This window comes from Anolis carolinensis, chromosome 1 (assembly GCF_035594765.1).
Source record: "Anolis carolinensis isolate JA03-04 chromosome 1, rAnoCar3.1.pri, whole genome shotgun sequence".
Lineage (NCBI taxonomy): Eukaryota > Metazoa > Chordata > Lepidosauria > Squamata > Dactyloidae > Anolis > Anolis carolinensis.
The window spans coordinates 249,095,756-249,109,653 of NC_085841.1; the positions used below are offsets into that span (position 1 = coordinate 249,095,756).

General features: G+C 40.4%; 1 protein-coding gene across 3 annotated transcripts in view; it reads left to right on the top strand.

The window, feature by feature from the left end:
• The window catches only part of slc15a2 (solute carrier family 15 member 2), a 113,811-nt gene that overhangs the window by 13,558 nt on the left and 86,355 nt on the right, over nucleotides 1-13,898 (top strand). For all 3 annotated transcript variants that reach the window (XM_008109760.3, XM_062967404.1, XM_062967403.1), the window contains 3 exons: nucleotides 3,812-3,899; nucleotides 4,544-4,685; nucleotides 8,794-8,886. In XM_008109760.3, coding sequence (XP_008107967.1) covers nucleotides 3,812-3,899; nucleotides 4,544-4,685; nucleotides 8,794-8,886 — 323 coding nt within the window. The remainder of the gene's footprint in view (nucleotides 1-3,811; nucleotides 3,900-4,543; nucleotides 4,686-8,793; nucleotides 8,887-13,898) is intronic.

The window sequence follows — 13,898 nt, forward strand, 5'->3', positions numbered from 1 at the left end:
ATTGCTTGCCCTACCACATTCCTTTTCACTTGCACTCCTCTCATGGGCAGATCAATAAACAGACACAAATATTCAAAATGGTGCAATGACAGTTTATTACATTTCTTCACCTCCAATTGGCTCAGGGTGCTTCCAGACATGGGGCAAATCCACACTGAAGTGAGCCTTAAAAACCCGCTTTGGCATGGGTATTTGTCTCAACATCCGCCCCAAAATGACGGGCTTTCCCGGCTGGGTATCCCCATCCAATCTCGGTAACTTCTAGGATGACATGGGGCTACCAAAGGCCCCCCCCCCCCCCAAAAAAAGCCAGGCTACCATGATGCTCCTCTGGCAGGCTTCCTAGTGCATAGAAATTACATGCCAGAAAGCCAGAGGATGGAGGGCAGGAGCGTCATGGCAGCCTGGTAATTTTTTACTTCTTTTAAGGGCTTTTGGGGGGGGGGGGTTCGGGGGAGGGGGGGTGCCCTCTTGCTTTACCGGGCTCATGGAGTCTGAAGGAATGAGAAAGGAAGTGAGGCCTGACTTCCGGGAAGTTTTGGGACTACCTGGTAGTCAGTCTCCACAGGCCCCATACCCCATTAGACCCAAGTGTTTAAGGAAGGCTTGGGTCTAATGGGGTATCAAATTAATTCGGGACAAAGCAGGATTTACCTGCTTTGTCCCAAATTAATTTGCTTTTACCTGAGATGTTGTTTGGATGCCTCAGGTAAAAGCCCGACTGGCCCTGCATTTTGGGGCCTGTCTGAAAAGGCCCTCAGAGATATAAGCAAATTCCTCCAATGAGACTGCATATCCTAGCCGGCACCCTCTAGGACCAATGAGGGACCAGCCAGTTCCAGTTGTTCTGTACTTTCCTGCCTTTCTGTCAAATATGCTATAAATAAACCCATGATTTCTCAATTGTGGTATGTCAGTGCTTTGAAGTGCTATATTCACTGACATCCTCTCTAGCCATTGAGAATAAAGCCTCTGATTTTGCCTTCACTTGCCTGTGTCTTATTGGGTCCTTGGAAGTTTGGCACTCTGGGCCCTGAACCCACGATTTTAACAGAGCTGAAATCATACAACACTGAGTTAGTGACACCTTTGCTTTCTAATAGTTCAAGGTTCAAGTTTTGTTTCATGCATAAAAATATTGTGTATGTTAATTACCATGGAGGTGTAAGTTATAACATACATAAATTTCTTGTTTAGCCTTGGGTCTTATCTTCAAGATAGCTCATTATGAATATGCAAGTATTCCAACATTTTAAAAAACTGAAATAAGCAACTCTTCTTGTCTCAAGCATTTTGGATAAAGATACTCAATCTGTAATGGTTAAAATCTAAAGCATTTACACTTGAGAATTGTCTGAATTCTCTAACAAATTTTGGGATATTGTCTACATATTTTGTGCTCTCATTCCTGGATTCTTTACACATTCACTTTGTACATATTCACTTTGATATCCTATCAAAACCCAAACGTGCCAGAAGGAGAGGATGAAAAAATATGAGAAGGAGTGGAAGATCTAGACAGAAACATGATGGTGTATCTACACCAGTGGTTCACAAACTGTGAGCCCCCAAGTGTTTTTGGCCTATAATTCCTAGAAATCCCAGCCAGTTTACCAGCTGTTAGGATTTCAGAGAGTTGAAGGCCAAAACACATGGGGATCCACAGGTTGAGAACCACTGGTCTATACTGTAGAATAAATGCAGTTTGATTCCACTTTAACTGCCATTGCTCAATGCTATGGCATTCTTTGATTTGTAGTTTAGTGAACACCATCATTTTTTGGCAGAGAAAGTTAAGACCTTATAAAACTACAATTCCCATGATTCCAACCTCATTCTGTCATGCAGAATCAAAGCTCTCTTAACAGATGGCCATCCTGCCTCTGCTTATAAACCTCTAGAGAAGGAGATTCTACCACAATCCAAGGCAGCACATTCCACTGTCAAACTGTTCTTACCATTAGGAAGTTCTTCTTAATGTCTAGGTGGAATCACTTTTCCTTCAATTTGAATTCATTGATCTACATCCTAGTCTCTGGAGCCACCCCTTCCGCAATATGAGTTTCTATTAAAGTCACAATGATGTGGAAATGGCCCTGGCCTGCTGAATTTGCTTGCTCCTGCTGTAATGGATTAATCTATTCTCAAGGAAGGTTTTCCTGCCAGGGACCATTTGAACATACATTAAGGCAGTCGTCACCATAGGTTATTGGAAGTTGTTCTGAATTTATATTGTTGTTTTCTATGCTATTGGTTTTATATTTGTTATTGTATTCTGTGTTTATTTTCTGCATTGTTTTCGGCACTTTGTGTTATTGTAAGTCACCCTGAGTCCCTTCAGGGAGATGGAGGTGGGATACAAAAATAAAGTTATTATTGTTATTATTGTTTCTCAAACTGTGCTCCTCCAGATGTTTTGGACTTCAGCTCCCTCAATTCCTAACAGCTGGTAAGATGGCTGGGATTTTTGGGAGCTGAAATCCAAAACACCTGGAGAAGCACAGTTTGAGAAAACTGCATTAAAGAAAGGCGACATAATTACAAGTTTCCAATTCGTGGTGCATAAATATAGCCTTCAAATTTGCAGAAAAGTGCCTGATGCGCACCTAAACAGCTAGTTGCTGTCAGACTCATGTCAGCAACAATGAACGTATTGTTTTTGCTATTTAAAATGGGCTTGTGGTTCGCTGTAGGTTACGCTTCCCCTTTTTATGCTCTGGGAAAACACTACAAACATGATGCAACGGCGTTCTGGGAAAAATGCCAGCTAGCATTGTTTCCTTGTTGTACTGCGAAGCCTCACACAAGTTGAGGACAAAAGTAAAGGCTTGGCTCTCAACTCAATATTGCTGTTACTTTGCTGTTGGAATGTAGTCATCCTTTTGCATTCGATATCTAGAGATCCTATTGACACTGGAATGGTTATGTTCCTTTACCCTTTCATTTCCCCCCTCCTGGTTTCACAGCACTCTCTGCAAACTAGCAGATGGATGGGGTTCACAGGTTGAGACGTGCTTTTTGATTAGAATTGATAAGTGAGTGGAACAAAAAGACATTTCCAGAAATCTATTGATGTTCATCCTCATTCAGTAAATCTCTCCACATGGATATATAAGGTCTTTCTTTTTTATTTTGTTTACCACAACAGCTATTCTGTTAGTAGGGGGTCAATGCATCTCCTTATGAGAGATATCCTCAGCTCTTCTTTCATCCATTAACTGGATGTGCACTATTTCTGCACTCATATGTAATGCCCAAAGATACTCAAATTTATTTCTGTTATTAGCCTGGCTATCCGGCGGTGCGCGGGTTATGTGAAAACGGCCTTGTTTGTTTTTGGATGTTAGGTCATATCAGTGTGGTCATATATTACACTGTGTCTTAGAAAAGAACTCAGTCTTTGCTTTTGTTTTTTATGAATGCTCCCATTAGAAAATGCATAATGATGTGGGTGAACTACAATTCCCAAAAATCTTGGGTCAATCCCCCCATGCCACATACACGTTTTTAGTTTTATTATATGTATAGATAAGTAGAAAATGTATCCAGGAGAAAAGGTTCAGTCTCTATTTTACATCAACTCATTGTGTTGAACATCCGTTTTTGAGACAAGCCCTCCTTTATTGTAAGCTTTGTGTTTTTCTTGAATACCTTCTCCAGGGATAATTGTTCCTTCCACTTTGCAACATAAGGATGTATCTTTGTTTCTGTGATTCTCAGTTCTGCGTGCGTCGTAATGCCAATTGTACACTTGACCTGAGAATGCCTTTTTAAAAATGTGACACTGCTTCTTTCTGCTTTCCTTCCTTAGAAAGTATGTGGCACCAATTACCCCCTCAGCATCGCCTTCATTGTGGTGAATGAATTTTGTGAACGCTTCTCCTACTATGGCATGAAAGGTGCACTGGTATCTTTTAACATTTGTCTTCAATTTTTCTATAGATATTTGATCCTCTTTACAGTGGGTTTCGTTTGAGGTTAGCGTGGCTGGAAGAGGAATTAATTGTAGGAACTACTTGAAATGACACCATGGCTGATCCTTTGCCTTCAGATCTTGAATCATGGTCTTAAATGACTTGTCTTTGATACAAATATGTTAACATGGTAGAGGGAAGGCTCGTAAACATGGTGCCCAAAATTCACGCTTTTCCTTCCCTTTGAGAAGCGCAATAAATGCAGTACTAGGACACTTCCAGCAGTCCATGGAGAACATTTGGGAAAATGGGGAAGAGATGTGAATAAGCAAAACAGGATTGATGCTCTGGTACCGTAGGTTGTCATTTCCCCCTGTTCAAGCTGTATGTTTTTTATTGTAATAACCCAAAATCCCAAAAGTTGAAATCATTCACTGCTACATTTTCAAGTCAAGTGAAAGCAGAACCTCATTTATTTCTCTTGTGCTGAGAGTAAGAGGCCAAACTCTTTCTCAGGTGGTAAACTACCCGCAATCTTCTACAGCTATTGTCATACAATGTGATTTGATCTCACCTCCTACCAATGAAACCCATTATCTCATGTTCCTTGTGTTTTTCCCCCCTTTTAGCTGTCCTGACCTTGTACTTTCTCTACTTCCTCCATTGGGATGAGAATACTTCCACTTCAGTCTACCATGCCTTCTCAAGCTTGTGTTACTTTACTCCGGTCCTTGGGGCATACATGGCTGACTCCTGGCTGGGAAAATACAAGTAAGAATGAAATACATTACTCCAAGCAGATGGACTTTGGCTCCCCCCACCATTTATTCTTGTTAATGTATTGTCAAAGGCCTTTGTGGCCGGAATCAATGGGTTGCTGTGAGTTTTTCGAGCTGTATGGCCATGTTCCAGAAGTTTTCTCTCCTGATGTTTCGCCCACATCTGTGGCAGGTATCCTCAGAAGTTGTGAGGTATATTGGAAAACTAAGCAAGGGAGGTTCATACAGTAGAGTCTCACTTATCCAACATAAACGGGCCGGCAGAATGTTGGATAAGCAAATATGTTGGATAATAAGGAGGCATTAAGGAAAAGCCTATTAAACATCAAATTAGGTTATGATTTTACAAATTAAGCACCAAAGCATCATGTTATACAACAAATTTGGCAGAAAAAGTAGTTCAATATGCAGTAATGCTATGTAGTAATTACTGTATTTACGAATTTAGCACCAAAATATCACGATGTATTGAAAACATTGACTACAAAAATGCGTTGGATAATCCAGAACGTTGGATAAGCGAGTGTTGGATAAGTGAGACTCTACTGTATATCTGTGGAATGTCCACATCCACCCCTGCCTCCAACAGACAGGAGTTTTTTCTCCCACCTTGGACATTCCACAGATATATAAACCTCCCTTGTTTCCAACATACCTCACAACCTTTGAGGATGCCTGCCACAGATGTGGGAGTAATGTCAGGAGAGAAAACTTCTGGAACATGGCCATACAGCCCGAAAGACTCACAACAACCCATTTTCTTGTTAATATTTATTTGTTTACTTATTTATTAACTTGCTTGCTTGTTTGTATCCCGTTCTATTGAGAATCTCTGGGCAACTTATGCATCTTGGAAACCAAAGCTGAATGTTGTCCTCGGGGGTAGTGAAGGATGGTTGTGTTGATGAAATATTTAATCGTATTGAGTTCTGTGGATGAGATTGGGGCATGGGAGATGATAAACCTACTAATAGTCACTGTCCCTCTCCTCTAGAATTCATTGATTGGAACCCCAATTACTTTAAAGGGCCCCACGCAATTACAAAAAAAAATGTGTTTAAGTGGATTGGAGAACTTTATGCCCCATATTATTTGTGTGTATTTCAGCATCCAATTCGCTTCTGGTGTGAGAGAATTGGCCGTCTGAAAAGACGTTGCCCAGGGGACACCTGGATTTTTTTTGATGTTTTACTATCTTTGTGGGAGGCTTCTCTCATGTCCCCGCACGGGGAGCTGGAACTGACAGAGGGAGCTCATCTATGCTCTCCCCGGATTCAAGCCGGCAACCATCATGTCAGCAAACCAACCTTCAGGTTAGCAGTCCTGCCGGCATTACGCCATCAGGAGCTCACACCAGAAGCGACTTGCAGTTTCTCAAATCGCTTCTGACACAGAAAAGAAAGCATCCAATTATAGATATATTAGTAAATAATATTTAACCACCTGTCGAAGTGTTGCCATTATGTGCCAGTGATGAAGTGAAATCTAGTTTTCCAACCTGGATAAAACATGTTCTGTACATATTCCAATCTCAACCACTTCAGTGCTGAAGGAGAAATAGGTGTTGCATTTTTAAAACTCTCTAGAGGTTACAAGATGTTAATATGAGAAAAGCAATAAGGGACAAACCACAAATTAGTGTCAAATTATGGAACTGCTGAGTGGTAATTGCCTTATGTATTTTGACAATGTCTTCAGTGTTAACTACAAATATCAATGGATATATAGTAAACCTATTATTACAATTATGATAATGCATCTTCATAACAGGCTAAATAGGGCTTAGGAAATAACATTGAAGCAAAATGGAAATAAAACAAGGGAGCACCAGTGTTGTGTCACAATATGTGTCTCAATGAAACTCTAGGACTTTTTGATGAGAAAGAATGAAGACATCATCTTTTGATCAGAACGAATGAAGGTGTCATAAAGTTCCCTGTTCCCCCTGAATTTAGGAGCAATCCTTACAGTAGCCAAGGGTTGAAGATTATTAGAAATCCCCAATGTAAAATGAAATATTTTGGAGAGTGGTCGAGTCTACAAAATGCATGGTCCAGGTGACATGAATCAGTTTTCCATAATCAGTTATGGAAAAAAGGTAATAATCAAATTTACAATTGGAAAAATCAGAATTGGGGTATATCAAAACAAAATTAAGATAGTTAAGATGATGATTTTACCTAAATTTTTATTTTAGTTTCAAGTATTACCATAGAGTATCCCTAACAAAATACTTAAGCACACAAGTGAAGTGTGCTGCTCTGAGAAGCAGTGTTATAATACAGTATGTATGTGTGTGTGTATACACACACACACACACACACACAAATAAAAAAGAAATTACAGTGCCTGGAATGTTTGGCATCCTGTCTCATTCATGCAAAGAAGGGCACGGATAACGTTTAGGCACCTTGAATCCCACTACCTTATCAGGTGGCTGGCGGCGTTCCACTTCAGAGAGAGGCATGGGGAATCCAGCGCCCCATGCCCCACATTGTCCGGATCCATGGGAGGGCGATCACATGGGGGAAGCGTGAGCGTGCAAAGTACGCACGGCTTCCCCCCATAGATTTAATGGCAACATGGGAACTCTCCCATCTTGCCCGTTAGCTGCATGTGTCAGTTCCATCGAACCAGCACGGCATCATGTGATGGGAACTGGCCAGCCCTTTGGGTGACCTGGGCTAAAATCGGCCCAAGGTGATGAGGTTGCCAGTCTTGGGAAGAAGGAAGGGTATAAATAAAGTAATTTATTGCTTCATTCTTTTAGATATTTTGGATTTCAGTGCCCAGAAGCCCCAACCAGCATAGCCAATCGTAAGAAAGTATGAGAATTGCAGTCTAAATGATCAAGAAGGCCAAACATTCCAACATTAATGGTTAAGGAGGAGGAGTGTTCCCAGGTTTTCAAAATAGTCATAAGGAGCAATTGACATTCCTGACATACAGCATTGATAATTAGGAAGTACTTATTATCAAATTGGTGCTCTACATGAATACTAATTGAAAATATCAGCTTACTTAGCCATATGTTTTTTAAATTAACATATTGTGCATATTCTTAAATTACATGATGCACTCATTTCTGTCTTTATGAAGAGACAACATTTCAACTTTTTAACATCTTCTTTAGGCTATAGAGAAGAAAATATTTTCAACCCTTAAATAGGGTACAACTCTTAAATAAGAGACACCTGGCAACTCTAAAGAGGACCCATCAACACACAACTTAAATGAATGGGGGTAACATGTGAACAGCGGCCCTCTCATGGTTTGTTTAAAGCAGTGGTTCTCAACCTGTGGGTCCCCAGATGTTTTTGGCCTTCAACTCCCAGAAATCCTAACAGCTGGTAAACTGGCTGGAACTTCTGGGAGTTGTAGGCCAAAAACATCTGGGGACCCAAAAGTTGAAAAGCACTTCTTTGACGCCTACGGTGGTTTAAGGATTTTATTGTGCATGTACACATATTGGGTTTGAACTTATTTTAATTTGTTACATAGTGTGATATGTTTTCAGATTGTAAGTTATCTTTAACCGTTTCGTATTTCAATTCATTTTAAATTGTTTAAACTGGTGTTATTGTTTGCAGCCCTGAAAAGGATATAAATATTTTTACAAGAATTGGTTTGGCAGGCAGCCTTATTGAAATGTATGGAGCCCATCTCTGCAGCTCCACTTTACTCACACACTTCAGTATCATTGTTTGCAGTAGGTTTTAAGATCACTGACATTTCTCTGGATTTCATGCACACACGTTAATAACAACCAAACCCTACACATATTGCACAAGATTTGTGCTTTCTGTTAGGCGAGATCTGGATGACCCATGGAGTCACTACAAGAGGAATGAAATACAACCTGCTGCAGCTGGAATCGCTGTGTACATCGGTATAGACTCAGCCACAGCTTTTCTCCAATACTTTGAAGAATGATGGGGAAACAGAAGTTACAGTTCTGGTGGAAAGCCAGATAACAAAAAAAAAATGCTTGCCCCTTTCTCTATCAGGAAATGCAGACACACTTTCTGTTTTCAGATTATAAATCATGACACTGCCATTGGCTGATAGTGTTTTCCCACTTTTTCTCTCTTCTGCCACAGAACAATCATTTATCTCTCCATTGTTTACGTTGTTGGGCACTTGATCAAGTCAGTTGGGGCAATACCGAATTTGGGAAACCAGGTTGTTCATGTGTAAGTAATGAAGAAATGAGCCTGCTGTGTTTTGATAACGTTATTATTAATTAACTTGTATTAATGTGCGTATTTCTGAGATGCACCTTGCAAGCAGCATTGTGTTGTTCTCTGTCTTTTGTTCGATTAGCACAAAGGTGTTTTATTCCAACTGTGTCTGGACATTGCAGTCTTTAAAGCTGCCAGGGAGCTATGTTAGAAAACCCGCCAGCCTTCAGTCAGACTCTCAGAATGCAATGCATCAACCCCCATTCAATCATAGCCTCTATTCAGTTCAGATGCAGCCATGCTGCTGGCTGGACCAATCCCATATAAGGCAATGAGAAGAAGGTGAATCTCTCCCCAGACCCACTTCACCCTTCCAACTCATAGAGAGCAGGCATAAATGGCTGATTTGGTCTTGACCTAAAAAGCTAGATTCAAGCCCCGCTCCTCCAAAACTCTGAAACAAAAGGTATATATGTACTAGCAAGCATACCCCCATTCAGTCCAAAACATCAAAGCATCAGAATTGACTGTTTTTAATTTCTTCTCCTCTCCACCATGTCATGTAGTACAGCAATGAAGGATTTGTTGGATTCCACTCCCCATCATTCCTAATCATCCCGATGAGAGATTAGAGGTGATGGAGCTTTCTATCCAACAATATCTAGAGAACCATAGAATTCCCATCCTGGTTTAATTCAATGTATTGAATGTGTTGTTAAAGTTTTCATGGCTGGAATGACAGGGTTGCTGTGAGTTTTCCGGGCTGTATGGCCGTGTTCCAGAAGCATTCTCTCCTGATGTTTTGAGAACACAGAAATGCTGGACAACTCTAACAACCACCATGTCAGACGACACAGAGAAGCCATTGAAATCCACAAGCAGGTGGACAATTTCAACAAAAAGGAGGAAAGCATGAAAATGAACAAAATCTGGTTTCCAGTATTTAAAAAACCTCTAAAATCAGGAGAGTAAATAATGCATAACACTAAAAAAAAACCCAGGGGAATTCCAGGCATGAAATAATCAAGGCCAGCTAACACCTTCCAACAAAGTATTTCCCCAGGCCGGAAGCAGCCAGTCTTTGAAGCTGAAAGGCCATTCAATGCTAATCAAGGTGGTCAATTGCAACAATCACACTTAGACAGACAAGAGTTCTTTCTCCCACCCTGGGCCTTTCACAGATCTATAAACCCCACTTGACTAGTTTCCAACAGACCTCACAACTTCTGAGGATACCTGCCATAGATGTGGGTGAAAGGTCAGGAGAGAATGCTTCTGGAACATGGCCATAGAGCTTGGAAAACTCACAGCAACCCAATGCATTTAATGTATGTATGGATGTATATATCAGATGATCTTCCTAAAATGGCCTCTCAGTCCCAAGTCGTTGATTCCTGTCTCTCACTTTGCCCCCTTTTCCCTCAAGATCCTTCCCTTGATCAAGGGCATGAGCCTCAAAGTGATATCTTTGTGGATCAGTGGATGTGTTGTTCAGTGGGATCACTGTCAAAACTTAGCTGGAAGAGCCAGGCACAGTTGCAAAAAAAAATTAATAAGTAGAAATTTATTATTATATTTCTTCAATTCTAAGTTGCACTTTTTCCGTATACAAATATCTCTAAAAATAGTGTGTGTCTTGGAATTACAGGTTTATCTTATGCATTTTTGTTGGTGGTGGCAGTACTAAAATTAAGGTGTGTCTTAAAATCAATGGCATCTTACAATTGAAGAAAAACGGTTTAGTATAGACAGATATATTTTACAATTAGATTAAACATTCACCCTTAAATTACTGAATCAATCACAGCACCCTCAAATCCTATTCAAATCCCAACTGGTTGACTGTCCAAAAGCTATTACAGTTTTTCTCTATCTGCTTCCTGTCAGTGACAACCCCCAGTTTTGTATCCTTTCTACCCCATAAGCTCATCCTCACAACGTTCTGGGGGCCTTTCACACTAAATGGTTACAGTACTATGATTCCACTTTAATTTTCATGGCTGCATCCTCTGGGATTCTGGGAGCTGTAGCTTTGTTGAGGGCATCAGAGTTGCTCTCTGGCTGGAAATTTTAAATCCAAATTCCATTAGATTGGAACTGGGGCAGTAAATAGAACTGTGGCTCTATAATTGTGTAGTGCAGTGGTTCTCAACCTGCGGGTCCCCATATGTTTTGGCCTTCAACTCCCCAAAACCATAACAGCTGGTAAACTGGCTGGGATTTCTGGGAGTTGTAGGCCAAAACACCCAGGGACCCGCATGTTGAGAACCACTAGTATAGTGTGAAAGGACCTGTACTGAACAACACAGATGGGAGGTGAAAAATCTTTGTAGGGCTGCTGATCTGTGTGGTGGACTCAACACAGAGGCCAATTCATTGATACTTTGAAGGCTTGTCAGTAGGTTATGATAGTTTCCCCAGAACTACCATAATACCATGGTTCATTTGTTTATGCCTTACTTACACTGTGGGAAGAAAACCATTCTGTTTATATCCAGAATTGATTAAATTTCAGTGTGTTCCATCTTGCCTTAAGTCTTTTAGTGTTGATCCTCAGTAATGTATTTCTTCCAGAGGATCTCACTAAGAGTTATTCCAGACACACAAAAGTCTTGTTCTTTTATTGTGTTTGTGCTACAAGATCAATCAAAGCATACCCTGTCCCAGAGGTCTCTATATTTCTGATGCTCACAATGTGTTTCAACCTAGAACAGTAATTCCCAACCTGTGGTCCATGGACCACCAGTGGTTCGCAAGAATGAAAATATGGTCCACTACTTCACCATTACTAAAAAAAATAATAAAAAAATCTTGTCTTCATTTTTAGGCCTGTTCTTAGGGTTATTGAGGTGCTGATTCAGAAAATTGCATTGGATAGATCACATCAGCTTTAGATTATTAAATAAGGTTTTTCTGTGGGCAAGCAGATGGCAACTACTGGATGGCATATGTTCTGTATCTGAAACGAGAGCTGATGTGGTCTACCCAATGCAATTTTTTGAATTAGCACCCCAAATAACCAAACCGAATCTAAAGATGACCAAAAACTGTTTCGTAACCCTTTTGGTACTCATGTTGGAGAGTGGTTGCTGGTCAAAGTGGTCATTGGTCAAAAAAAGTCTGGGAACCACTGGCCTAAAAGAATGTACATGAAACTATGCATCTATTTGAAAAATGTACACAGCTTCAATGGCTATATTTGAAAAATCCACACACAGTGAAGTTGGCACAACTGAGGACATGTATTAGCCTGTCTTTAAAGTAAGTAAAATGTGTATAACCAGGGAAGGGCATTTTAATGTATAGACACAAATTTCCATGATAGAAGAAAAAGATAAGAATTTTGTAAACCAGCAGGGAACTAAGACAGAATGAGTAATGCTGTGATAACAGGACTGGCAGATTTTTCTGTTTCTTATTCAACCATTGCAATACTATATGTCACTCCATGACCCCTTGACTTTCAGGAGTGCTGCCAAGGCCTGTATCCCAGACTTATTTTAAAAAAAACTGCTTTCCATATTATTGTAATTAACCAATGAAACCACCGTGACTCAACGAAATGATGTTGGATGTCACATTGTTTCATTTACCATTGCACTGCCCGGAGAATTTTTAGTATGGGGCGGTTTCTAGGTGTAATAAATAAACAAGCCAAAATAATAAAAGTAAATATAAAGCAGCAACATGCATGAATCCAAATTCCATTTAGGAGACAACCCCAGTTAATCACTTTGAACAGCTCAGCTCTCAAAAGCCTGCCTAAATAAATAAGATCTGCAAAGCTACCTAAATTCCATTAAAGAAACATACAAACAGACTTCCTTTGGCAGCATACTGCAAATTCTCATTCCAGAATGTATAATGGGATTTTTCTGGATATCTGGATCATGCTTGAGGCCTCATTCATCCTTGATGCCGTGACAACTTCCTGGTGGCCGAGCATCCCAAAGTAGCATACTCCACACTCCTGCAGTGGCGACATGCATATTTATACCCATTATACAAACCCAAGGCATTTATTGGAGGGCTAATTTCTTGCTTGTCCCATTACGCACATATTTTTTTCCACTTGGCCCCGCCCTCTGCTCATCTAGTAGCTTATCCCATACTTGACAGGGTTCACCTGGTGATGTTATAATGGATTGAGATTCAACCTATTCAATCAATGATTGCATGACAAAGAAGGACTTATTCCCCTTTCTGGATTATAGCTAAGCAGCCACCATTTCCCCTCCATGTGCTAAAGGTTGATTGACTTTCCCTGCAGATCTGGCATTGGAGCCAGAGCTTGAGCCTTGGCCCATTACAGTATCACCAAAACAGTAAGGAAAGGAGAGAGTGAATCTGTTAATGGCAATAGTGATGCCAGGAGCAGGCTAAAATAGTAATGCGTGCTTGGGAAGAGAGTGGGTGCCTCAGGAAATTCTGGTGAATCTTTAGGATGATAGCAATGCCTACAAAACTGCAGAGAAGCTGTACAGTTTTGGAATTTTTCAAAATACATTCATCAATAGATGTTTCCAGCATGAGGGATTGGTTCCCATCCACCAACTAGCAAACTAGACTTTCTGGTGACCTCTTTTGTGAGGCATCATTGAAATCCAGACTTTCCCAGGCTGGCTTGTCCCACTTACTGGAGCCATGGCCCCCTTCCACACAACTATATAAAATTCAACATTATCTGCTTTGAACTGGGTTATATGGCAGTGTGGAGTCAGATATTTATTTATTTAATCTTTTTTCTACCCTGCCTTTCTCTAACCTGAAGGGGACTCAAGGCAGCTTACATATGGTGACCATTAGATGTCTCAAAATACATACAAACAGAAACTTAAAATAATTACATTTAAAATTAATACATATTAAACATTTAAAACATTACATTCAGGTCAAAGCAGATATTGTGGATTATCTGCCTTAATATTCTGGGTTATATGGCTGTGTGGAAGGGCCCTTAGCTGCCTTGAACAACAACCTGAGATTCTGGGAACTGATGTCCAAAACACCTGGAAGACCAGAAT